This window comes from Dipteris shenzhenensis, chromosome 7, assembly GCF_047967505.1.
Source record: "Dipteris shenzhenensis isolate YYH24624 ecotype China chromosome 7, Dip_SZ_1.0, whole genome shotgun sequence".
NCBI lineage: Eukaryota > Viridiplantae > Streptophyta > Polypodiopsida > Gleicheniales > Dipteridaceae > Dipteris > Dipteris shenzhenensis.
The window spans coordinates 6179699-6197820 of record NC_141602.1 but is presented as its reverse complement, the minus strand read 5'-3'; the positions used below and the strand labels follow the sequence as shown (position 1 = coordinate 6197820).

Genomic DNA, 18122 nt, shown 5'->3' with positions numbered 1-18122 from the left:
TTCACAATAGGACCATCATGCAGTAATCCCACTAGCTTGGATTCCAAAATTTCAATCCGTTTTGGTCTTCAACAAATTAAGAAGAAGTCATGGAGCGTGCTCTCGAATGGGTGTGCATAATTTTAGCACAACATTAGAGGCCCCTTAAACTATACCTAATATTCTCCATTAGATGTATCCTTGGGTTGAGAAAAATCTCATGTACTGTACTTTTGAATGATTACTTGGTTGCATGTATGTGCACAATAAAATTTTGATGTTTTTGAATAAAATGTTATATCCTATACTCTTCAGGATGCATGATTCACATGCAACATAGCACTTGTATTACTTTGATAGTCTTGTTCCAAATCTTTATTCCATATTTTTTGGGTCTCATGTTTAATATTGGAATGTTTATTACAACTTGAAGACAAATTTTGCTAAATTCTATTGAGCAATTTGCAACTTATGGGTCAGGCAAGATACTTATATACAAAAAATTCCTTGAACCTCTTAAAAAATGGCTACACCCAAGTAAACATTGGCCCCTATCTTATAGTTATACCCTCGACAACTTAGGACATGGCCTTCATGCATAAATATCAGAATACCCCTTCATGGTTCTCAAGGTTTGTAACTCTGTAATGAGCATTGTCTACACACATTCTGGAATTCAAACTAACCAGGCATATCATTTGAATCATCGCAAGATACATGAATGAGGAGGAAGCCTTCTCAGTTCAAGAACCCCAAGAGGCCAAGCGCTTTTATGAAACTTCAACACCAGATTTCCTATGATGTAGATGCCAATGATCCACCAACATTTTAACAACTTGATGATTGAAGAATATTCTATCTAGGGTCCCATTTTTCTCAAATCAAAAGTTTCAAACCCTATTAGGCTTGCATATCATAATCTATACATTCCTTATCAGTGTTTGGGTGGCTATCTCATAGAGCATTGTGTTCACCAAAATTGGAGCAAAATTGATAAACTGATTCTCTACCATTTTCTTGTATTTTTTCATTCCATTCTCCTCTATAATTCTAACTACTTGCAGACATCTTCTTATTGAGGCATGAGCTTGCGTAATGAAATTTTAAGTTTCAAATTTGACTCTAAGAGATTGTCCTGCTTGGGACCTTACCACATGGGTGGGACTAGTCACTCAGGATTAATGCTTACTAGGGTGTAGTAATGAGGGGAATTAAGTTCCCATCATTACTACCATCTTAAATAAGTAGTCTAAGATCGATTTAGAATCCGACTAATCAACATTTCTCGCATGTTGGACCTGAACCTCTACTACCATCAAATTCTTAAATGAGTAGTCTAAGATAGATTGAGAATTGGATTAATCAACCTTTCTCCCGTGTTGGACCTCAACCTCTAGACGTTGCTAGCCAAAGAAGAGTCCTTATGCCATGTGCGCCCTCTTAGCTCCTAAACACATCAAAATGATGCCAAGCAAATCCTAGGTCTTATTAATGTACTCATGGGAATAGCATAGAGATACCACAAAGATGGCAAGGGGGGATTGCATGAAATAGGATGCAACCACCTTTCACGTTTTAGCCGTGCATTGCATTTCCTCCAATGTGCCATGTGCTACGGGTTTTAGGTGCCAATAATTCCTCAGCAACATAGATTTTCTTTTTGACCATGGTAAATTTGATAGAGGCGGAACGTACTATTCTAAAATTCAACAACACAGACTTTGGGTCTTAGCACATGGGAAAAAATAGGATGGGAATGGGAAAAGGTAGTCCCAAGTGGTCCCATGCATATTTCTATCCTATTCCTAACCCACCATGTGCTAACAAAAAACGAACTAGGTATGGGTTTAGGAGGAAGAGGACACATGGCATCATTTCATGTGTTTAATAGGTGGGGACCTTGTGGGGACAAGGACACATGTCATCCTTCCATGTTTTTGAATCCCTAAAAATGGGGAACCCATTCTGGCTGCCAGGGTCTAGAGGCCATGGTCCAGGATGAGAGAAAAAGTGGCTACTCCCATTCTAAATCCATCCTAGACCACTTGGTGTAGGATGGGAGTATGCTAGCCCCATCCATGTGCTAAGGCCCTTTGTTGTTGAGCTTGGTAGATTTGATCCTCTCAACAAGCTTCAACAATAGATATCTTGGAGGCTTGAGAGTAGCAACTCAAGGGTACAAGCGCAGGCCTGATATGTGGACCGCGTATTGCCTTTGCCATACGTTCGACGCTAGGGAAACCTTACAATTGTAGACTTGGGACCCTTCGGTTCTGTTCCTTCCTCCATGAATCCCACTTCATTGCAGCTTTTGTCAGAAATCTGTCCATGCCTGCAAGGTCGTTGTTTGCGTTCTACTATGAACCAGTCAGGCTTTTGTCATAGATCTGGATTCTGTTCGTGAGCTTTGTTTCGTAGCCACCAACCTTCAATCGTTTGCATAGGTACGCCTTAATGGCCTCCGCCTGCCCAGAACTTCTCCCCCAACCCCACATGGTAGCATTCCGTGCAACCTTTTGCTGAATGGATTGTTCATCCATCTCCGGCCTCTTTCATGCCGTTTCGCTTCCTTCTACGTTCGCCTTGCCGTTGGTCTCTTGCACTCTCTCACAGTGTCTCACATACCTCTCTGGCGCAAATGGGCATCCTTCCGTTACCTTTAAATCCCTTCTATTATACGGTCATGGACCCGGCAGCATCCTATTCGTGCTTTGGTGTGGTAAGTTGGGGTACTTTCCGTGAACTCAACGTGCCTTCCTAATATTGCTCTCTCTCGGCAATACAGCCTTTGTGGTCGTTACTCTCTCCCATCTAATGATGGAAAGTACAACCTTTTGGTCGGCTTGGGCTGCAAGAAGGGAGAATTAATGTTCCTTTTGCAACCGTGGTTCACACTTAAAGGAAAAAGGTAACGATTCCTCCCGCACCGAACCCTTTATTATCAACCATTTACAAGCAAAAGGTAACGATTCCTCCCGCATACATAACACGGTCGAATGAGATGGAGTGGCGAGGACACTTCTCCCCTCTCAAGAAATGAGAAGCGTGGGAATCATTTGAATTGCTTGTCATTTTCTAAGGAGGGGTCTATCCATTTGGAGGTAGACCCCCCCTCCTCGAGGCCCTTACATGTGGCCCGTGGGGATTATGCCATGAGGGGGCAATAGGGATGATTTATTTGGATGGATTTTGTTTGAACTGCATCTAATGTAAAAGGAAAATGGTAGAGCATTATAAACAAGGTGAATGATATTTAATCATTCATAAGGCCTGCCCAAGATCAAAAAAGCAAAGAAAAAGAAAATAGTGTGGAGGAAGACTAGTACATGAGATAAAGGGGGGAGAGAGAGAAGGGGGGGGGGGGGGGGGGGGGAGGCAGAAAAGGTGGAGATGGTGTGTAAGCAGAAGACTTGAGGAGATAAAGAAGTAGAGAGAGAGAGAGAGAGAGAGAGAGAGAGAGAGAGAGTCAACCACTTTAAAGTCTGCATTCAAGTCTAATGAAGAAGAGTCAACATATTGTCCAATAGCAAAAATTTACAAAAAACACCTAATTTCTGCTTTTCCAAATTTTAACTGTTGCTAAGGCTACCCTGAGGGTAGGCCAACAAATGTCACATTAGGAAAGGAGGGCACTAGAGAAGTGTTACATCAATGGTTCTAGTGGTAGGGAAAATAGTACTTAAAGGTTTAGCGCGTGGTCCCCCTCTATTTCCTTTGTATTTCCTCTTGTACATTTTGCACAACATAAGAAAAACATATATTTCCCCTCTTTTCCTTACATGACATATGTCCCTAAGTTTCCATGATAAAGTCACATTCATAAACCAAACTAATTTTGGACTTTTGGAAACTAGTTAATTCCATGGTTCAAATTACTGCTCACTTGACCCAAGCCTCTAAAAAGATCGAAGATGACAACATTTAGGAGTGACGGTCTTCTCTTAATGACTCTTACATGGATGTACCTAATAAACATGGTACAAGGCTCATGCATGTATCATAAGCATAAAGGGATAACACTTTGAACCATGGCATAATATTCATAATAGGTGCCCCTAACATTAAAAAAATAATATTAATTAATTAGTTGGGGGAGGGTGGGGAGGGCAGTGGTATTGATGGAAAAACATTTAATCATAAAGGGGGGAGGGGGCAATAATTAGTCTCATATGGCAGAGGGAGAGAGCTTGAATTAAATAAAAGGGGGGCCAGGGGCATTGGGGGGGCCGAGAGGGGGCACTTATGAAAGGCATTAAAGAGGAAAGGACATCCCAAAGGAGAAGGGGGATGAGGGAGGATTTATAATACTATTATAAGGAAATAGGGATATAATATTACTTAATAGCCTAGTAGTAGGGCTCACCCTTGAGAAAAAGAAGGTTTTGGGTTTAAATCTTGGTCTTGAATGTTTGGGGAAGTGCCCCCCCCTCTCTCTCTCTCTCTCTCTCTCTCTCTCATAGCACTAGGGCCTGACAAAATATGCGTGCCTTAGGATCTATGGAGCACTCTAAGGTGGATAAAACCTATCTAGAGACATGATGAAGAGAATGCCTAAGGTGGATGAAACCTATGTGGAGACATGATGAAGAGAATGACATGTACCTCAAGTCAATTAGGTTCTAAGATAGATAAACTTGGAATTATAAACATAATCTTGAGTGAATTTGCATTTCTCTATTCAACAATACATGATAGGCTTCTTATATAGAGAGAGCCCTTAGAATAGTCAATACATGTGGGATCCTCTCATCCACATCTCTCCCTGTGGATGTCCTCGATCCACTTCTCACATCAGGTAGTCCACATCCTAGTGTGGCTACTTTAATACATTCCTATACCATACCTTAGCCTCTAATTATGTGCACATGGCACCATATCTCAACACCTCCCCGTTGGTGCCATGATCCATTGACTACTGCAAGGTGGTCAAATGTGAGTTACAAATCCATCACCTCCCCTTAGTGCATACCTTGCTACTTAAGGTGGCCAAGTGTGGCTTTTACATGTCAATACCTCCCCTAAGTGCTTGCATGTCTACTTGTAGGTGGTTAGGTTTGATTACAAGAACATAGGCTAAAGGTGGAAAGGCTTTTGCTTCTCAATACATGTTGTCGATGGCATTCTCTTCTTTACTTGATGTAGCGTGATGCATGATGCTTTGCTCTTCCTATTCTTTTAATGCTTTATGTGTGGATGCCATGTTCTATGATATGGTCATCTTACGCATTTGTGCTTTTGGCATGCATTTTGCATTATACGGTGCTTCACCATTTGTTGTAAAGGTCTTACCATGAGCTTAGTTTTGCTTCAATGGCAGTGTCTAATTGCATACAATGATTCTGACTTAACAAGCACGTAGAGCTCAAAAAAGTGATCACTTTTCTTTTTTGGAGTGTGGGTAAATTCTGCTTGGACTGAAAGTTATGGCTTGTCAAAGTTTTATGAAGACGAGGGGCAATTGATGATGTGGCACATGGATTCACATGAGATTCACATGCATCATTCCAAACTATGCTTAGTAAGGGACAATGCTTATGTCACACTATGCCATGTGGCACTCCTTTGGCTAACCGTTAGCTACTGGAATGAAACCATGATTATTTTAAATCTCCCACGTGTCTGTCAACGGGGTTGCCACGTGTTCTAAGGCTAACCCTTGAGTGTGGGCTGCGACTATTACTTTCAATCTCCCACGTGTCTGAGATTGCTATTACTGGTAGTTGTTTATGTTGCTGTGGCTGTAGAAGCCTATTGGCAGTGTTGCAAAGGATCTGGCAGCGGTGTTGGTACTGTGACTGCATATTGCATGTGCTGTGTAGGGCTCATTGCTAGTGCTAATTCATTTTGCTTGGCTCTAGCATCCGTTGTGATACGATTGAGCTATGCCTGTGTTGTTGACTACGCCTCTGAACTGGTTGTTGAAGACTAGGAAGCTGCTTGGCTACTGCTGAAGAACTTGGAGCTTTAGATCTTGGAGGGTATTGAGGTCTGCCCTTGATGTAAGGTGCTTGTAGATAAGCCGTTGTTCGTGTTGCCATCCTGCTTAGGTCGCCAAGCCTATAGATGGAGCCATCTTTTCTTCCTTGCACCAATCACAGTGGGAGATTGGCTTGGCCCTTGTAGTACTAGAGCAGTCGATTACTTGCGGGTGGAGTTCCTTGAGCCTTTGCCTGAAGCTTTTGCTCTCGCAAGAGGCAAGAGGCCGTCACTTAGGTTGAGATAACCTTAGAAGGTCTTCGAAACAGGAGGCCTTTGCTTAAAGTTGATGATCACAAATCTTAGTTGGTGGTTTTAGCCACCACTAAGAGCATTAAGCTCTCTCTTTCTCTCTCAAAGATATCTCACTATAGAATAACCCCTCACAATGGAAATGAATCAATGGGAAACTTTCTCATAAGGAATGGACCTCTCATGAACCTAGTCTCAGCTTAAATCTACGCTCTGATACCATGACAAAATATGCGTGCCTCAAGATCTATGGAGCACTCTAAGGTAGATGGAACCTATGTGGAGACATGATGAAGAGAATGCTCATGACATGTACCTCAAGTCAATTAGGTTCTAAGATAAATTAGCTTAGACTCATAAATAGAATCTTGAGTGAATGTGCATTTCTCTATTCAACAATACATGATAGGCTTCTAATCTAGAGAGAGCCCTTAGAATAGTCAGCACTTGTGGGATCCTCTAATCCACCTCTCCTTATGGATGTCCTTGATCCACATCCTCACATCATAATGTAGTCCACATCCTAGGGTGGCTACGTTAATACATTCCTATACCATACCTTAGCCTCTAATATGTGCACATGGCACCATATCTCAACAGGGCCCACGTCAAATTGTCGGGCTAGGGTTAGACCCCCCCAAAGGATTTTATTACTTGAGAGAAGAAATCATAAGTACAAGAGTTCAGCATGCAAGCTGAGTTACAATTCTTTTTTAACGTGAAGAAAATACAAGAGCTCTTAGGCTCATTATTTTGGCAACATGTCGAGTGTCAAATTCTAATCTACTTTCCTAATTACATGCCACTAAGGGAAAATTTGGAGTCTTCAAAACACTTTGTCACGCGAGTGATCTCCTAGGCACTCGCCTAGCTCCATATTGCTTAGTTCCTCAATCCCTCTTAGTATCTACATCAACCATTAACAAAAGCGCACAACGGCACCCATTCATGGTCACCATGGGCATCCCCACCAAAACAAACATGTACACATAACATAGAAGAAATTATTTGGTGGACCGAGGTCAACCCTCTTCGTCATAATTAACAGGCTTGACCGCCGTCACGCGAAGAGCCTTAATTATGGCCAAGTCTCTCCAACTGAGGTTGGCACATCTTAGTTAACCAAAGCTAACCCTCTTGGCGTAAGCCAAGTCTTGTTGACCAAAGTCAATACTCTTTGACCAAAGTCAACATGAGGTTAGGCTGGCTTAATCGAGGTTAAGTATCTTTGACATAAGTCAATACTTTGACCAAATAAATATAACTCTTTAATAAAGGAAATAAATTAAGCCATAGAAAAACATAGGTTAATTAAAGTATACATAAAATCAAGCCCTATGATAAACATAGCTTAATTAAGCATCCATGCACCAAAACTAATTAATTAATCGAATTCGGTAGGAGAGGTGAAGAAAAGGTACCTAGGATGCACCCCCGAATGCTTTTTCTTTTGCATTGATGAATATTAGTTGTCCAAAGAAGGCTGGCACGATGGAGTTGTCCAGATGAACCTCCTGGTCTATCACAAGTTGGAGTGATTGAGGCGTGATGTCTTCCTCTGCCACTACTAGAATTGCTATGATGAGGAAGGGAGAAGAAGCCCCCCTTTGAACTCTGGAGGGCACATGCATAGGAAGTCTTTCTCCACATGATGCATAGGATGTCACTGCTCCATCTTAATGTTTCTTTGTCTTTGATCACTTCTCCATTATTTAGTAGCATTGTATAATTCTTCTTGAACTTAGCTTTTTAGATCTAATGGCCGATGTCAATTCTTCTTCAAAGGGTAGTCCATGCATGTGGTAAAGGTGACTAGCACGTTCAATGCCACCTTCTTGCCATGCAAAGTCAAAGGGATGATTAGAGGAATGGATGGAAAAATGAGAGGGAGGGGATGGACTATTCTGTCAGTATCACCTCATCACCAACTTTTTTCCCTTTTATTACAGTCGAAATTTTATCTCTATAAAGGATTTTAAGGAGTACTAAAAAACAAACTTGCACAACATGTTTTCCTCTTCATAGTGGTCACCTTATACTATAGTTTCATTCATGCTCATCACCCATGATTCACTGTAGTTTCTTCAAGGTAGCACATAAAATAAACATAGAGAATAAAATCTTTTACTAAAATTTTCATATAAATATGTAGTTAATTATAGACTAGCTTGTCCTTAGAGGAAATCGAACACTTGCCTAAAGCACCTAATTAGCTCCTACTAGCATCAGTCTCCTCATATATTTATCATCGGTTTTCACATTTGACTTACATCTAATAGCACCTTGATACCTTTGAAAGTGGGTAATTTGTCATGTATTTCACTTGCAAAGCGATCTATTTCAGATTCAAGACAATTTTAATTATGTGGAATACACATGCTTCCCTTGTAGAGTCACTTTCTTGATTGTTTGTACTATTTGTTGTTGCACATATACCAATCTTGTAAATTCTCTTGGCTATTTGTAGCACATTATTTTATTTACCTTGACATAGGTTTGATCATGGGCATCCAATTATCCTAACATGCCTTGGATTAAGTATTTATTAGAACACCTCCCATATCCATGTAGGTAGGATTATGATTTTCAAAAAAATAGCTTGTTTTGAGAGGGAGTATTATATATTGAGAAAGTTGAGCATAAATTCCATAAATATGTCTCATGTTTTTAGGCTTACATCACATGACCAAGTTTATGAATGCTCACAAATAAAATATTATTTCCACATTCGAGTAGACTTCCATAGTGAAACATCATGTTATTCACATTGGTGATACTCAGACAAGATATGGGTAAGCCTCCACTGACAAGGCCCCATACAATCCATTGAGAGAGAAGAAGAAGAGATGATCTAGAAATACCAAATAGACTCCTAAATATTGATTCATATTGATCACAAGTCATACATATATAGGTTAGACCTACACTACTACACACGGATCCTATTGCGATGCTTAAGTTGCGATGTTTAGCGTGCATGGGTCGCTAATCATCGGTATTGGAAGTGGGCTTCATTAAGGGTTGCTATATAGTGACTCTTATCAGATTGGCAATGGTCATTATATAGTGACACTGAGACCGTTTCCTATAGCGACGTTTTACAGAGAGCTTTTTTTCCCATACAAACCTTAAAAGATAGTTTTTCCCAATGACAAATTTTTTTTCATTTTCATACATGTTTGATCCTTTGAGAGAATAAAAGTACAAGAGCATGTACATCAAGCCTTTGAATCTCATATATTCATGCTCTATTCATGTCCAAGTTTGAGATGAAAAAAATCAATAAAGAGCATTTACATCAATGGCTTCAGCCAAGTCTAACGTGCCAAACAAGTCTATCTCTAACTCTATACTGAGTTGATCTCCTATATCATCATTGTACTCTAGCATTGTACGTTCACCTAAGAGTACTTGATTATCTTCTTCAATAAAGTGTGGTGATTCTTGATGATCGTCATCTTCTTCCTCAATATCTTGATCTCCATCTTCCTCCCATATGATGTATTTATGTGCATCTTCCTCTTGGCTCATATTGTGATCTTCATCTTCTTCACTAGATCCATCTGGATCAATTATCCGGCATTAGTAGTGGCATCTCCATATCCACATCTCTATTTTCAAAAATTTGCTTACTTCGTGGTGCAACTTGGATCATGTACCACCATCTTGGATCAGAACGATCCGAATGAAAAACCACCTATATTGAAGATCTTTAAGTACATGTATCAATGGATCTTTAAAAATGAAAGATTTGATTAATTAAATCATTAGTATGCACCTGCTCATAGTGCTCAGGAAGAACAAAAGTATCACTTTCATCAGTCCAAAGTTTGGTAGAGTCTATTGCAAAGAAACCGCTACTATCTTTTCTCACTATCGCATGGGGACCGTTGTAAATAGTTCTAAACTATTTTACATCAAGAATGAAAATACTAAATCGTCTGAAATCAATTTCATAGATTTTGTGTATGGTTCCACAATAATCCAAGTGTGATGAGAGAAGATTGGTATCCGAACCACTTGCTCGGCTATCTTGTGTGAAGTTAGCCACCATGAATCCACAATCATATGTGACTCTCTTTGAATCGATGTGTTCCACATGAAAATGCCATCCATATGACCATAATGCACTATACTTTTGTACTATAAAAGAGCATCATTAAAACAATGACGATGCATCTATTTTATAGCGTATATTTTTGCAAATAATTACTTAAGTATGTCAAGAGGTAAGAAACTTACATGCATCATATATCTAGATGACAACTCTTGCTCGCACTCATTTATTGTCTCTCCATCGCGTTCGGCTTTACGTAGAGCTAGTTGTAGCCAATCAAGTGACATGTGAGTGGGGAGAAGGGCGAGATCCCATTGATATGGTTGTGATCGCTTGTACATTACTTTGAATCTTGTCCTTGCATTTATTCTTTCTGCTTTGGCCACTTCATATCTCTCAATCCACTTCTGCATCTCCTTGCTATTGAGGATACAAAACTTATTGAATTTCTCCATTTGCTCTTCTCTCATCTTTCTTTCAATCCCTTTTCCTTGGGGAACCTCGCCAACGATGCGATCATCATCCTTGTTATGCCAAGCTTGCAGCATATCGAGATCCGTGGATGCAAGAAACTCCGTGATATGTAGTAATGACTCTTGCACAAGCCATCCCTATGCCATGCTTTCTTCTGGTCTTGCTCTTTGTCTTACAAATTCCCTCAAAGTTTTCATAAACTGCTCGAGAAAAAACATCCATCGACTATGAACGGTACCTGCAATGCCACCTCATCAACTATGTGCACAAGCAAGTGCACTTGAGTTGTCATAATGCTCGAGGCAAAGTGCTTCTCAAGCAAGCATACGACTTCAATGGATTCCACCCTAGCCTTCTCGATGCTTGATATGGAGATCTCTTTTTGAGATATCCACCTATTTCACATGCCCATGTAAGATATATTCATAATCAGTCGACAGATTATTCAGCTTAAATTGAAGAAAATGCAATCAATGTGATTTGATAGTAAGCATACCTCACAATACCACTAATCTTGAATATAGCATTTCTAACATCTTCTTGTAAACACCCTTTTATTGTAATTGGGAGGATGAACTATCAAAGCAACAAAGAAGTCATGTCAACAATATAACATAATCATAATTACACTAAAGTATCATGATTATTGGTACACTAATCCTATAGCTTAGAATACCTATAAGACCTTATGCCAATCATGGGACTTGAGCCCACTAAGCTTATTGTCCTTTGAAAATGCTCCTTTCAAGCAATGCATGTACCTGTGGGTGTTTGAAAAGGGGCAATGTCCACCTTGACTGTTGCCTCCTCTCTTGTAGAGAGAAACCATGTTGCTTTCGAGAGGATAACTTAGGATCAGGAGCAGCTCACGAGGGCCAAGGATCAGGCCAGCAAGACGAGGACAAGGATGACGATTTGGATGAGCATCAGTAGTAGTAGTAGTAGTAGTTTGCATATACTTCGCCATGTATATGCTTTTGTATATCAACTCATTTGAGCGATTTTGTATCACCCTTTTTGAAAGGGTAATTTTGTAACAAACAATGTTGTATATCTTTGACATGTATATATTTCTGTCGCTCGATTGGTTCATTTGAGCGATTTTGTATCACCCTTTTCACAAGAAAAATTTTGTAATTAAAAAAAAAAATTTGTAATTACTAAATAAAAAACATTAGTGGGGCAAAATAGGGCTTGTTGTGTTCCTGTTTAGCCCACTAATGTTTTTTTAAAGCTTCTGTTAATTGTTGCTATATAGCAATATTTACCAGTGTCGCTATCTAGTGACATTTACTAGTGTCTCTATATAGTAACATTTACCAGCATCGCTATATAGTGACGCATATATAGTGACCATTCTCTTCCGATGCTTACAGTGACGTAAATAATGACCTTTGCACCCTTTTTAAAAAAAAAATTTTAGTGTAAAAAACATCGATTTTTTCGTCGAAAAATGGCCTATGCCTTGTAGTGCTAGTTCAAGTTAGAGCGAGCTATATATATCTCTAACACCCCCACTCAAACAAAGGTCTCTAGCTATAAATTAAAAAACCCTTGGGAGCATAAGAAAAAAACCCAAGCTCCTATATACAAGTATTCAAAGCTGATCATATAGTTAAAGTGATGCATTTGTACAATTATTTACAAGTATGTAATGTTGATTATAGATTGCCAGCAATGTAGATGTGCATCTATATACAAATGTTAAAAGTTAACCATAGGTGTGTTAATCTTGGAAGAGAGAGGCTACAAGAACTCCAAGTTTTGATCATAGCACTATGAAGCATGCCTCACTAAGTCCTTTAGTGAGAATGTCTGCAAGCATTTGAGAAGTGTATCAATGCTCAATCATTATCATCCCTTTCTTCACTTCATGTCTAACATAATGATAATGAACAACAATATGATTGGATTTGTTATGCTGAACATAGTCTTTAGCCAAAATAATGGCACTTTGATTATCACATCTAAAGGGAGTACTAGATGAGGGAGGATGTCCAATATCTATAAGCAATTGGTGCAGCCAAACATTTTCTCAAGCTGATAGAGAGGCAGCTACATACTCAGATTCTGTGGTAGAAACGACAACACAATGCTGCTTCCTACTTGCCTAAGAGTCCAAGTAGCCATTGATAAAGAAACAATTACCACTTGTCGACCACATAGAGAAGTGAGAGCTTGCCCAGTCTGCATCTATATATCCCAAAAGATTAAGAGACATCATGAAAGATGATTCTAGATGACGTTGATAACTAATCCAAAGTCAGAAGTGCCTTTCAAATACTTTAGAACACGTTTTGTTGTAGACCAATGTTGCATTGAGGGAGCAGCTAGATATTAACCTAGAAAATTAGCAACAAAAAGAATATCTAGTTGATGAGTGTTGAACCTGATAGGCTGTAGGCAACCAACAAGATTGGCATAAGGTTGATGTGAAGCCATAACATCATGAGTCAATCGTGTATTTTTGTAGAGCTCATACAAATGAGCTTGGTCTCTAGAAATGTTCAAGGATAATCTTGCAAGGTGATCCACCAAAAGCTCCTAAGAAAATCTCATAGGAAGTAAGATGGCCCTTAACTGTTGTATTTGTCTTATATGCATCTTCTACTTGTCTTGCTATTATCCCTCCCGCTCTTACACAACTTCTCCATTTTTTGAAGATATTTTCAATGGGACGGTCACCCAGACAATCACAAAATCTTTCAACTACTAATGTACACTTTTTATAATTAAAAAAGAAGGGAGGACTAGGGGCCATACACATACAACAAGCAGCTTACAAGCGATCTATCTCATTTATTGTCAGAGAAGTGATTAACTTTGCTAGCTTGTGGGCTCAACTTCTACATAGAAACACACTTGTTCGAGCTCTTAGATGGAAGAATTATCCTCTAATAACAACAATCTGTAACATTGAACCTCGCTAAACCTTACTATACCAAAGGAAGTTGGAGGGGGTCACTACTTATAAGCCCTATATATCGCATGCATTTAGGGGGTTTCATGAAAACCCCTTATTTGTAAATAGTAAGGCTTTAAAATGAATCCTTTTCTTGTAAAAACTTGGAATTTCTCAATTATACCCCAATTAATCAACCCCTTCTATAAGTATTTTTTGTTTTTTAATGAAACAAACTTGATGACGTTTTGCCATTTACAAACCCCTTTTGTTGAACCCACATGCTATATTTATATGTGATAAGCACGACGCCCCTGAGAAAAGATATAACCCATGGGGAACCATATGTGTGCATGCGCTGAATGCCTTGCCTCCATCTAGTTGCCATTGTTACAACTCATTGTTAGGGAGAGACGATGTAATTTTATACTAGCTTATGTAACAAATTCTACCACTATTTTGGTGTATGAATTTTCTGATTCAAATTAGAATGCTATTGAAATGTCTAATCACTCAAATTGGAGCGATGTACCTAGAGTTATGGATTTATGCACCCGTGTACCCATCCTATAAAACGTAGGGAACTATGAATACGAGTATGTCCGATCCCTTGCTCAAGGAATTTATGAAAATCAAGAGAGAGAGTTGAAGAAATGCATGACTGTAGTAAAAAAGTGAGATATCCAGTAGCTTGGATTCTTATAAAGGAGTCTAGGATGCATTATGCACAATTCGTAGCTTGTGAGCTTTGAAGTTGTAGCCAGCTTGTGTCCTAGCGCCTTTAAGGCCGCCAGCTTTCATCACTATACTTTATCTGCAGGACCGCAAACAGGCAATCTCGTTATTGAGATCACCTTCACTGCGTCCAATACAGCTCCAAATGTCAGAAGATCGAACGTTCTCTACTTCAATATTGAACACCACTCTTTGTAGATCACTGCATTGAGAGCGAGAAACCCACATGCTTTGGCATGAGCTTGGCTCAACGAAATATGGCAGCTAATCAGCCTCTCCTGTCCATTGTCGCAGCCATTGCTCTCCACGCCTATGTGTCCTGTCTTGTTGGAACCAATCCTTACGTCCTAGCTGATTCGTCCGTCAATGCAACGCAAAATTCCACCCAATTCGGGCAAGATGTTGAAGCTGAGTTTGTGTCCTGGCTCGCTCAAATGAAGACGGCCGTTCAAAACCAGCCATATTTTAGAAATTACGTAACAAGAGGACCTAATACAACTTATATAAGAGTCGACTGGAACGGAACCGGGAATTTCTATTCAATACAGAAGGCAATCGACTCCATACCAGAAGGAAATATCAATCCTGTTATCATACAAGTCAATGCGGGGACTTACTTGTAAGCAAAGGCCGCTAATTCTTGTCTGGGATCAGCATTGCAGTTATTCTATATTAATATTAAATGCAAGACGAATCAACGTAATCCCATCGACGTTTGGACGTGTGGGACGAAAAAAATGTTGGGACTCTCGAGCTCTTACGTTTGCATTTTGTGCTTTTTGTTTAGCATACTAATATAGTGCGGAATGTACAGCGAAAAAGTGACGGTGCCCAAGAATAGATCGTTCATCACGTTGAAAGGTCAAAGTCGGGACAACACCATCGTGATGTGGAACGACACTGCAAGCGGAGTCAATTCCACATACCTGAGTGCATCTGTGGGTGTTAATTCTGAGTATTTCACGGCTTATAATATTACTTTTCAGGTGAGGCAAAATCAATCACAATTGCTATGTTATTCACTAAGTTTTCCAGCAGTTCTCAGATTTACCTGTGAAATTTCGGATGCAATCTCAACATCCGGCGGCTTGGGAGTTAGGCTAACGATTGTCTGATGCTTCGAATATAACCCGAAGCAGAATTCAGCCCCAGCTCAACCACCTGGAACGATAAGGGAGCAGGCTGTTGCATTTAGGATCTCCGGGGATCATGCTGCCTTCTATGGTTGTGGTTTCCTCGCTCACCAAGATACTCTCTACGACCACAAAGGGAAGCATTACTTTGAAAATTGCTACATCGAAGGGTCCATAGATTTCATTTTTGGAAACGGGCAGTCTCTCTATAAGGTTCGGCTATTCGATTTCCTTCTTGCTTTATCTAATAGTGGCTCTAATTTCTGAGCATCAGTTCTTTTCCCTTTACTTTTCCTAGTTTCTATGCAAATAAGATTTTCATAAGTGCATTCATTTTAAACCATACTCTAATTCCATCAGCTTCTCCTTCGCCGCAGAATTGCGAGCTCCATGTGGTTCCTGATACTCCAGGAGCTTTGACAGCCCAGAAAAGGGCTTCAAATGACTCGATCACCGGGTTTTCTTTCTTGGGATGCAGCGTAACAGGTTCTGGAATAGCGTATTTGGGTCGTGCTTGGGGTCCATACTCAAGAGTGGTATACTCTTACACGTACATGAGCAACATTATCTTCCCCGAAGGATGGTCTGATTGGGGCGATATCAACAGAACCGAGTAAGTTACTTCATATCTCGTTCGTCAATCTTTCAAGTTTTCCAAAGAAACATTTAGAATTCCAGGAGTCAGATTCTTACCCAATAGGCGCTCAGGTGACGTTCTGCGAATGGCAAAGCAGTACCAGTTGATTATTTGGATGTCTCAGTAATCCTATATGTAGATCAGTCGAGCTTGATGAAGACGTGCATTGGCAAGCTCGACATCATGGACTTGCTGTCTCCCAGATCTGTAGTCTCTTAAAATGTTTGTTAAAATATTAAAGTGTTTGTTAAAAATGTTATTTAGCAAAGTAGTGAGCAGTATCCATAATTCATAGCTATATATCCTTGAGAGCTATGGCGTGCTAGTGTAGCTCTAACAGATCTTCCACGACCTGCTGTAATGAGTGTGGCATTGCATTCGATAAGACTCGTGGAAGGAACAGAACGGTAGGGTGGTCTCTGTAGACGATGTGATTAATCGGGAGTTCTCCGCTTGGCATATGATATGATTAGGATTCAGGAGCAAACAAACTATTCAATTTCTTACCCAATTGGCGGGTGAGACGTTTCGAGATAGGAAAGCATTATTATCCAATGGATGCCTTCAGTGGCAAGCACGACATGGGCTCGCAGTCTACCTGGTCTATAGTCTGTTAAAGTGTTGTCGAAAATATTACTTGGAAAACTTGATCCTTCCACGACCGGCTGTAATAAGTCTGGCAATGCATTCTAGGGGGGGCGCTATAGATGATGTGATTCAATCAAGGAAATTAATGGAAAGACAAGTTCTCCCGCTTGGCATACGATAATAATGATATAAGGAGGATTCAGGAATTGACGAACTATTATAGAGTATTATTTGGAAATGTCGGACTTGGTCCAGCGTATGCTAGATGGGGAGTTTGGCCAGTATTAATAAACGTACGCTGCGCTGTGAAATCTGTGGATATGTGAATCGTGATGATAAACAGTGAAAAGATTCTACCAATGGATGACTTTCTGTGGGTGCGTATGCAGGACGGTATATTACGGGCAGTACAAATGTAGTGGACCGGGAGCTTTAGAAAATTCAAGGGTGCCGTGGGCGCACGAGCTGACAGACGAAGAAGCCCAGCCATTTCTGGGGCTGGGATTCATCAACGGAGAAAATTGGGTCCCCACAGCGTGAGTGACAAGACGGGTAACGGATCCCTCTACGCGTTTACGCGTTTCTAGAACTTCTAGATATTGACTATTGGAGGAAAGAAATTCATGAAAAGTTAAGTCAGGACGCAGCGGCTAGCTCCTACATGCGAAGTCATGCAAAATCTCTGTCGGTGTGACTACAAATTGAATTTTTCGCGAATTTTTCTTCAGATCGATCACTCACTCAACATTCAGGGGATAGATATGTAAGCTACATTTATCTACAGAACTTGCTTAGATTCAAGTGAAGCTGTCTACTATTTCACACCTTGTAGCTTCTATCGACGACAACGTATATTATGTGCAAAGTTGCAGAAAGCAAGCTCATCCCACAACACATATTCAGATTCCCTTTCAAAATCAATTGTAAAGGATCTCGCTCTCTCACAGCACTCGGCAGCTTTTTAGCACTAGCCAGCTGCAATGCTGCATCATTTTCTCCCATCTTTATGTCAGATTGTTATTTTTTATGTCCGGTAGTATGCTTTTCCTATGTCCCACTTACCAGCCCTCAAATTTGAAGGTTGCAACACCCTTCAAAGGGGGGTTTACCCTTATAGAGAAGGGTAAATTTTTTTAAGCCATTCAAAAGAATCGTGATTTTTGAAATTATCCTTCAACTCTGAAGGAGATAATTTTTTTTAACATTCAAATGAAATTATGATGTTTAAGTTATCCTTCACAATGGAAGGGCATTATTATTTTTATGTTTCAAAAGAAGGACACACTTATTATAGGCCTTCAAAAGAAGGGCGGACGTATTTTTGACCTTCAAAATTTTAAAGATTAAATATTATTAATTATATAAAATAAATAAAGAAATTAAAAATCA

The 18122-nt window shown here is 39.9% G+C and overlaps 1 protein-coding gene across 2 annotated transcripts; it reads left to right on the top strand.

Moving 5' to 3' along the window:
• Window positions 1-14392: 14392 nt before the first annotated feature.
• On the top strand, window positions 14393-17665 carry LOC147899868 (putative pectinesterase 53). Of its 2 annotated transcripts, none has more exons than XM_087376779.1 (5): window positions 14393-14994; window positions 15190-15361; window positions 15515-15721; window positions 15886-16121; window positions 17123-17665. In XM_087376779.1, exons 1-5 carry the CDS (start codon window positions 14612-14614, stop codon window positions 17271-17273), a joined length of 1149 nt encoding a protein of 382 aa, XP_087232905.1. In that variant the 5' UTR covers window positions 14393-14611; the 3' UTR covers window positions 17274-17665. The 2 variants fall into 2 exon arrangements, with proteins under 2 accessions (XP_087232905.1, XP_087232906.1); XM_087376780.1 differs by lacking the exon at window positions 17123-17665 and adding an exon at window positions 16217-16248.
• Window positions 17666-18122: the final 457 nt, after the last annotated feature.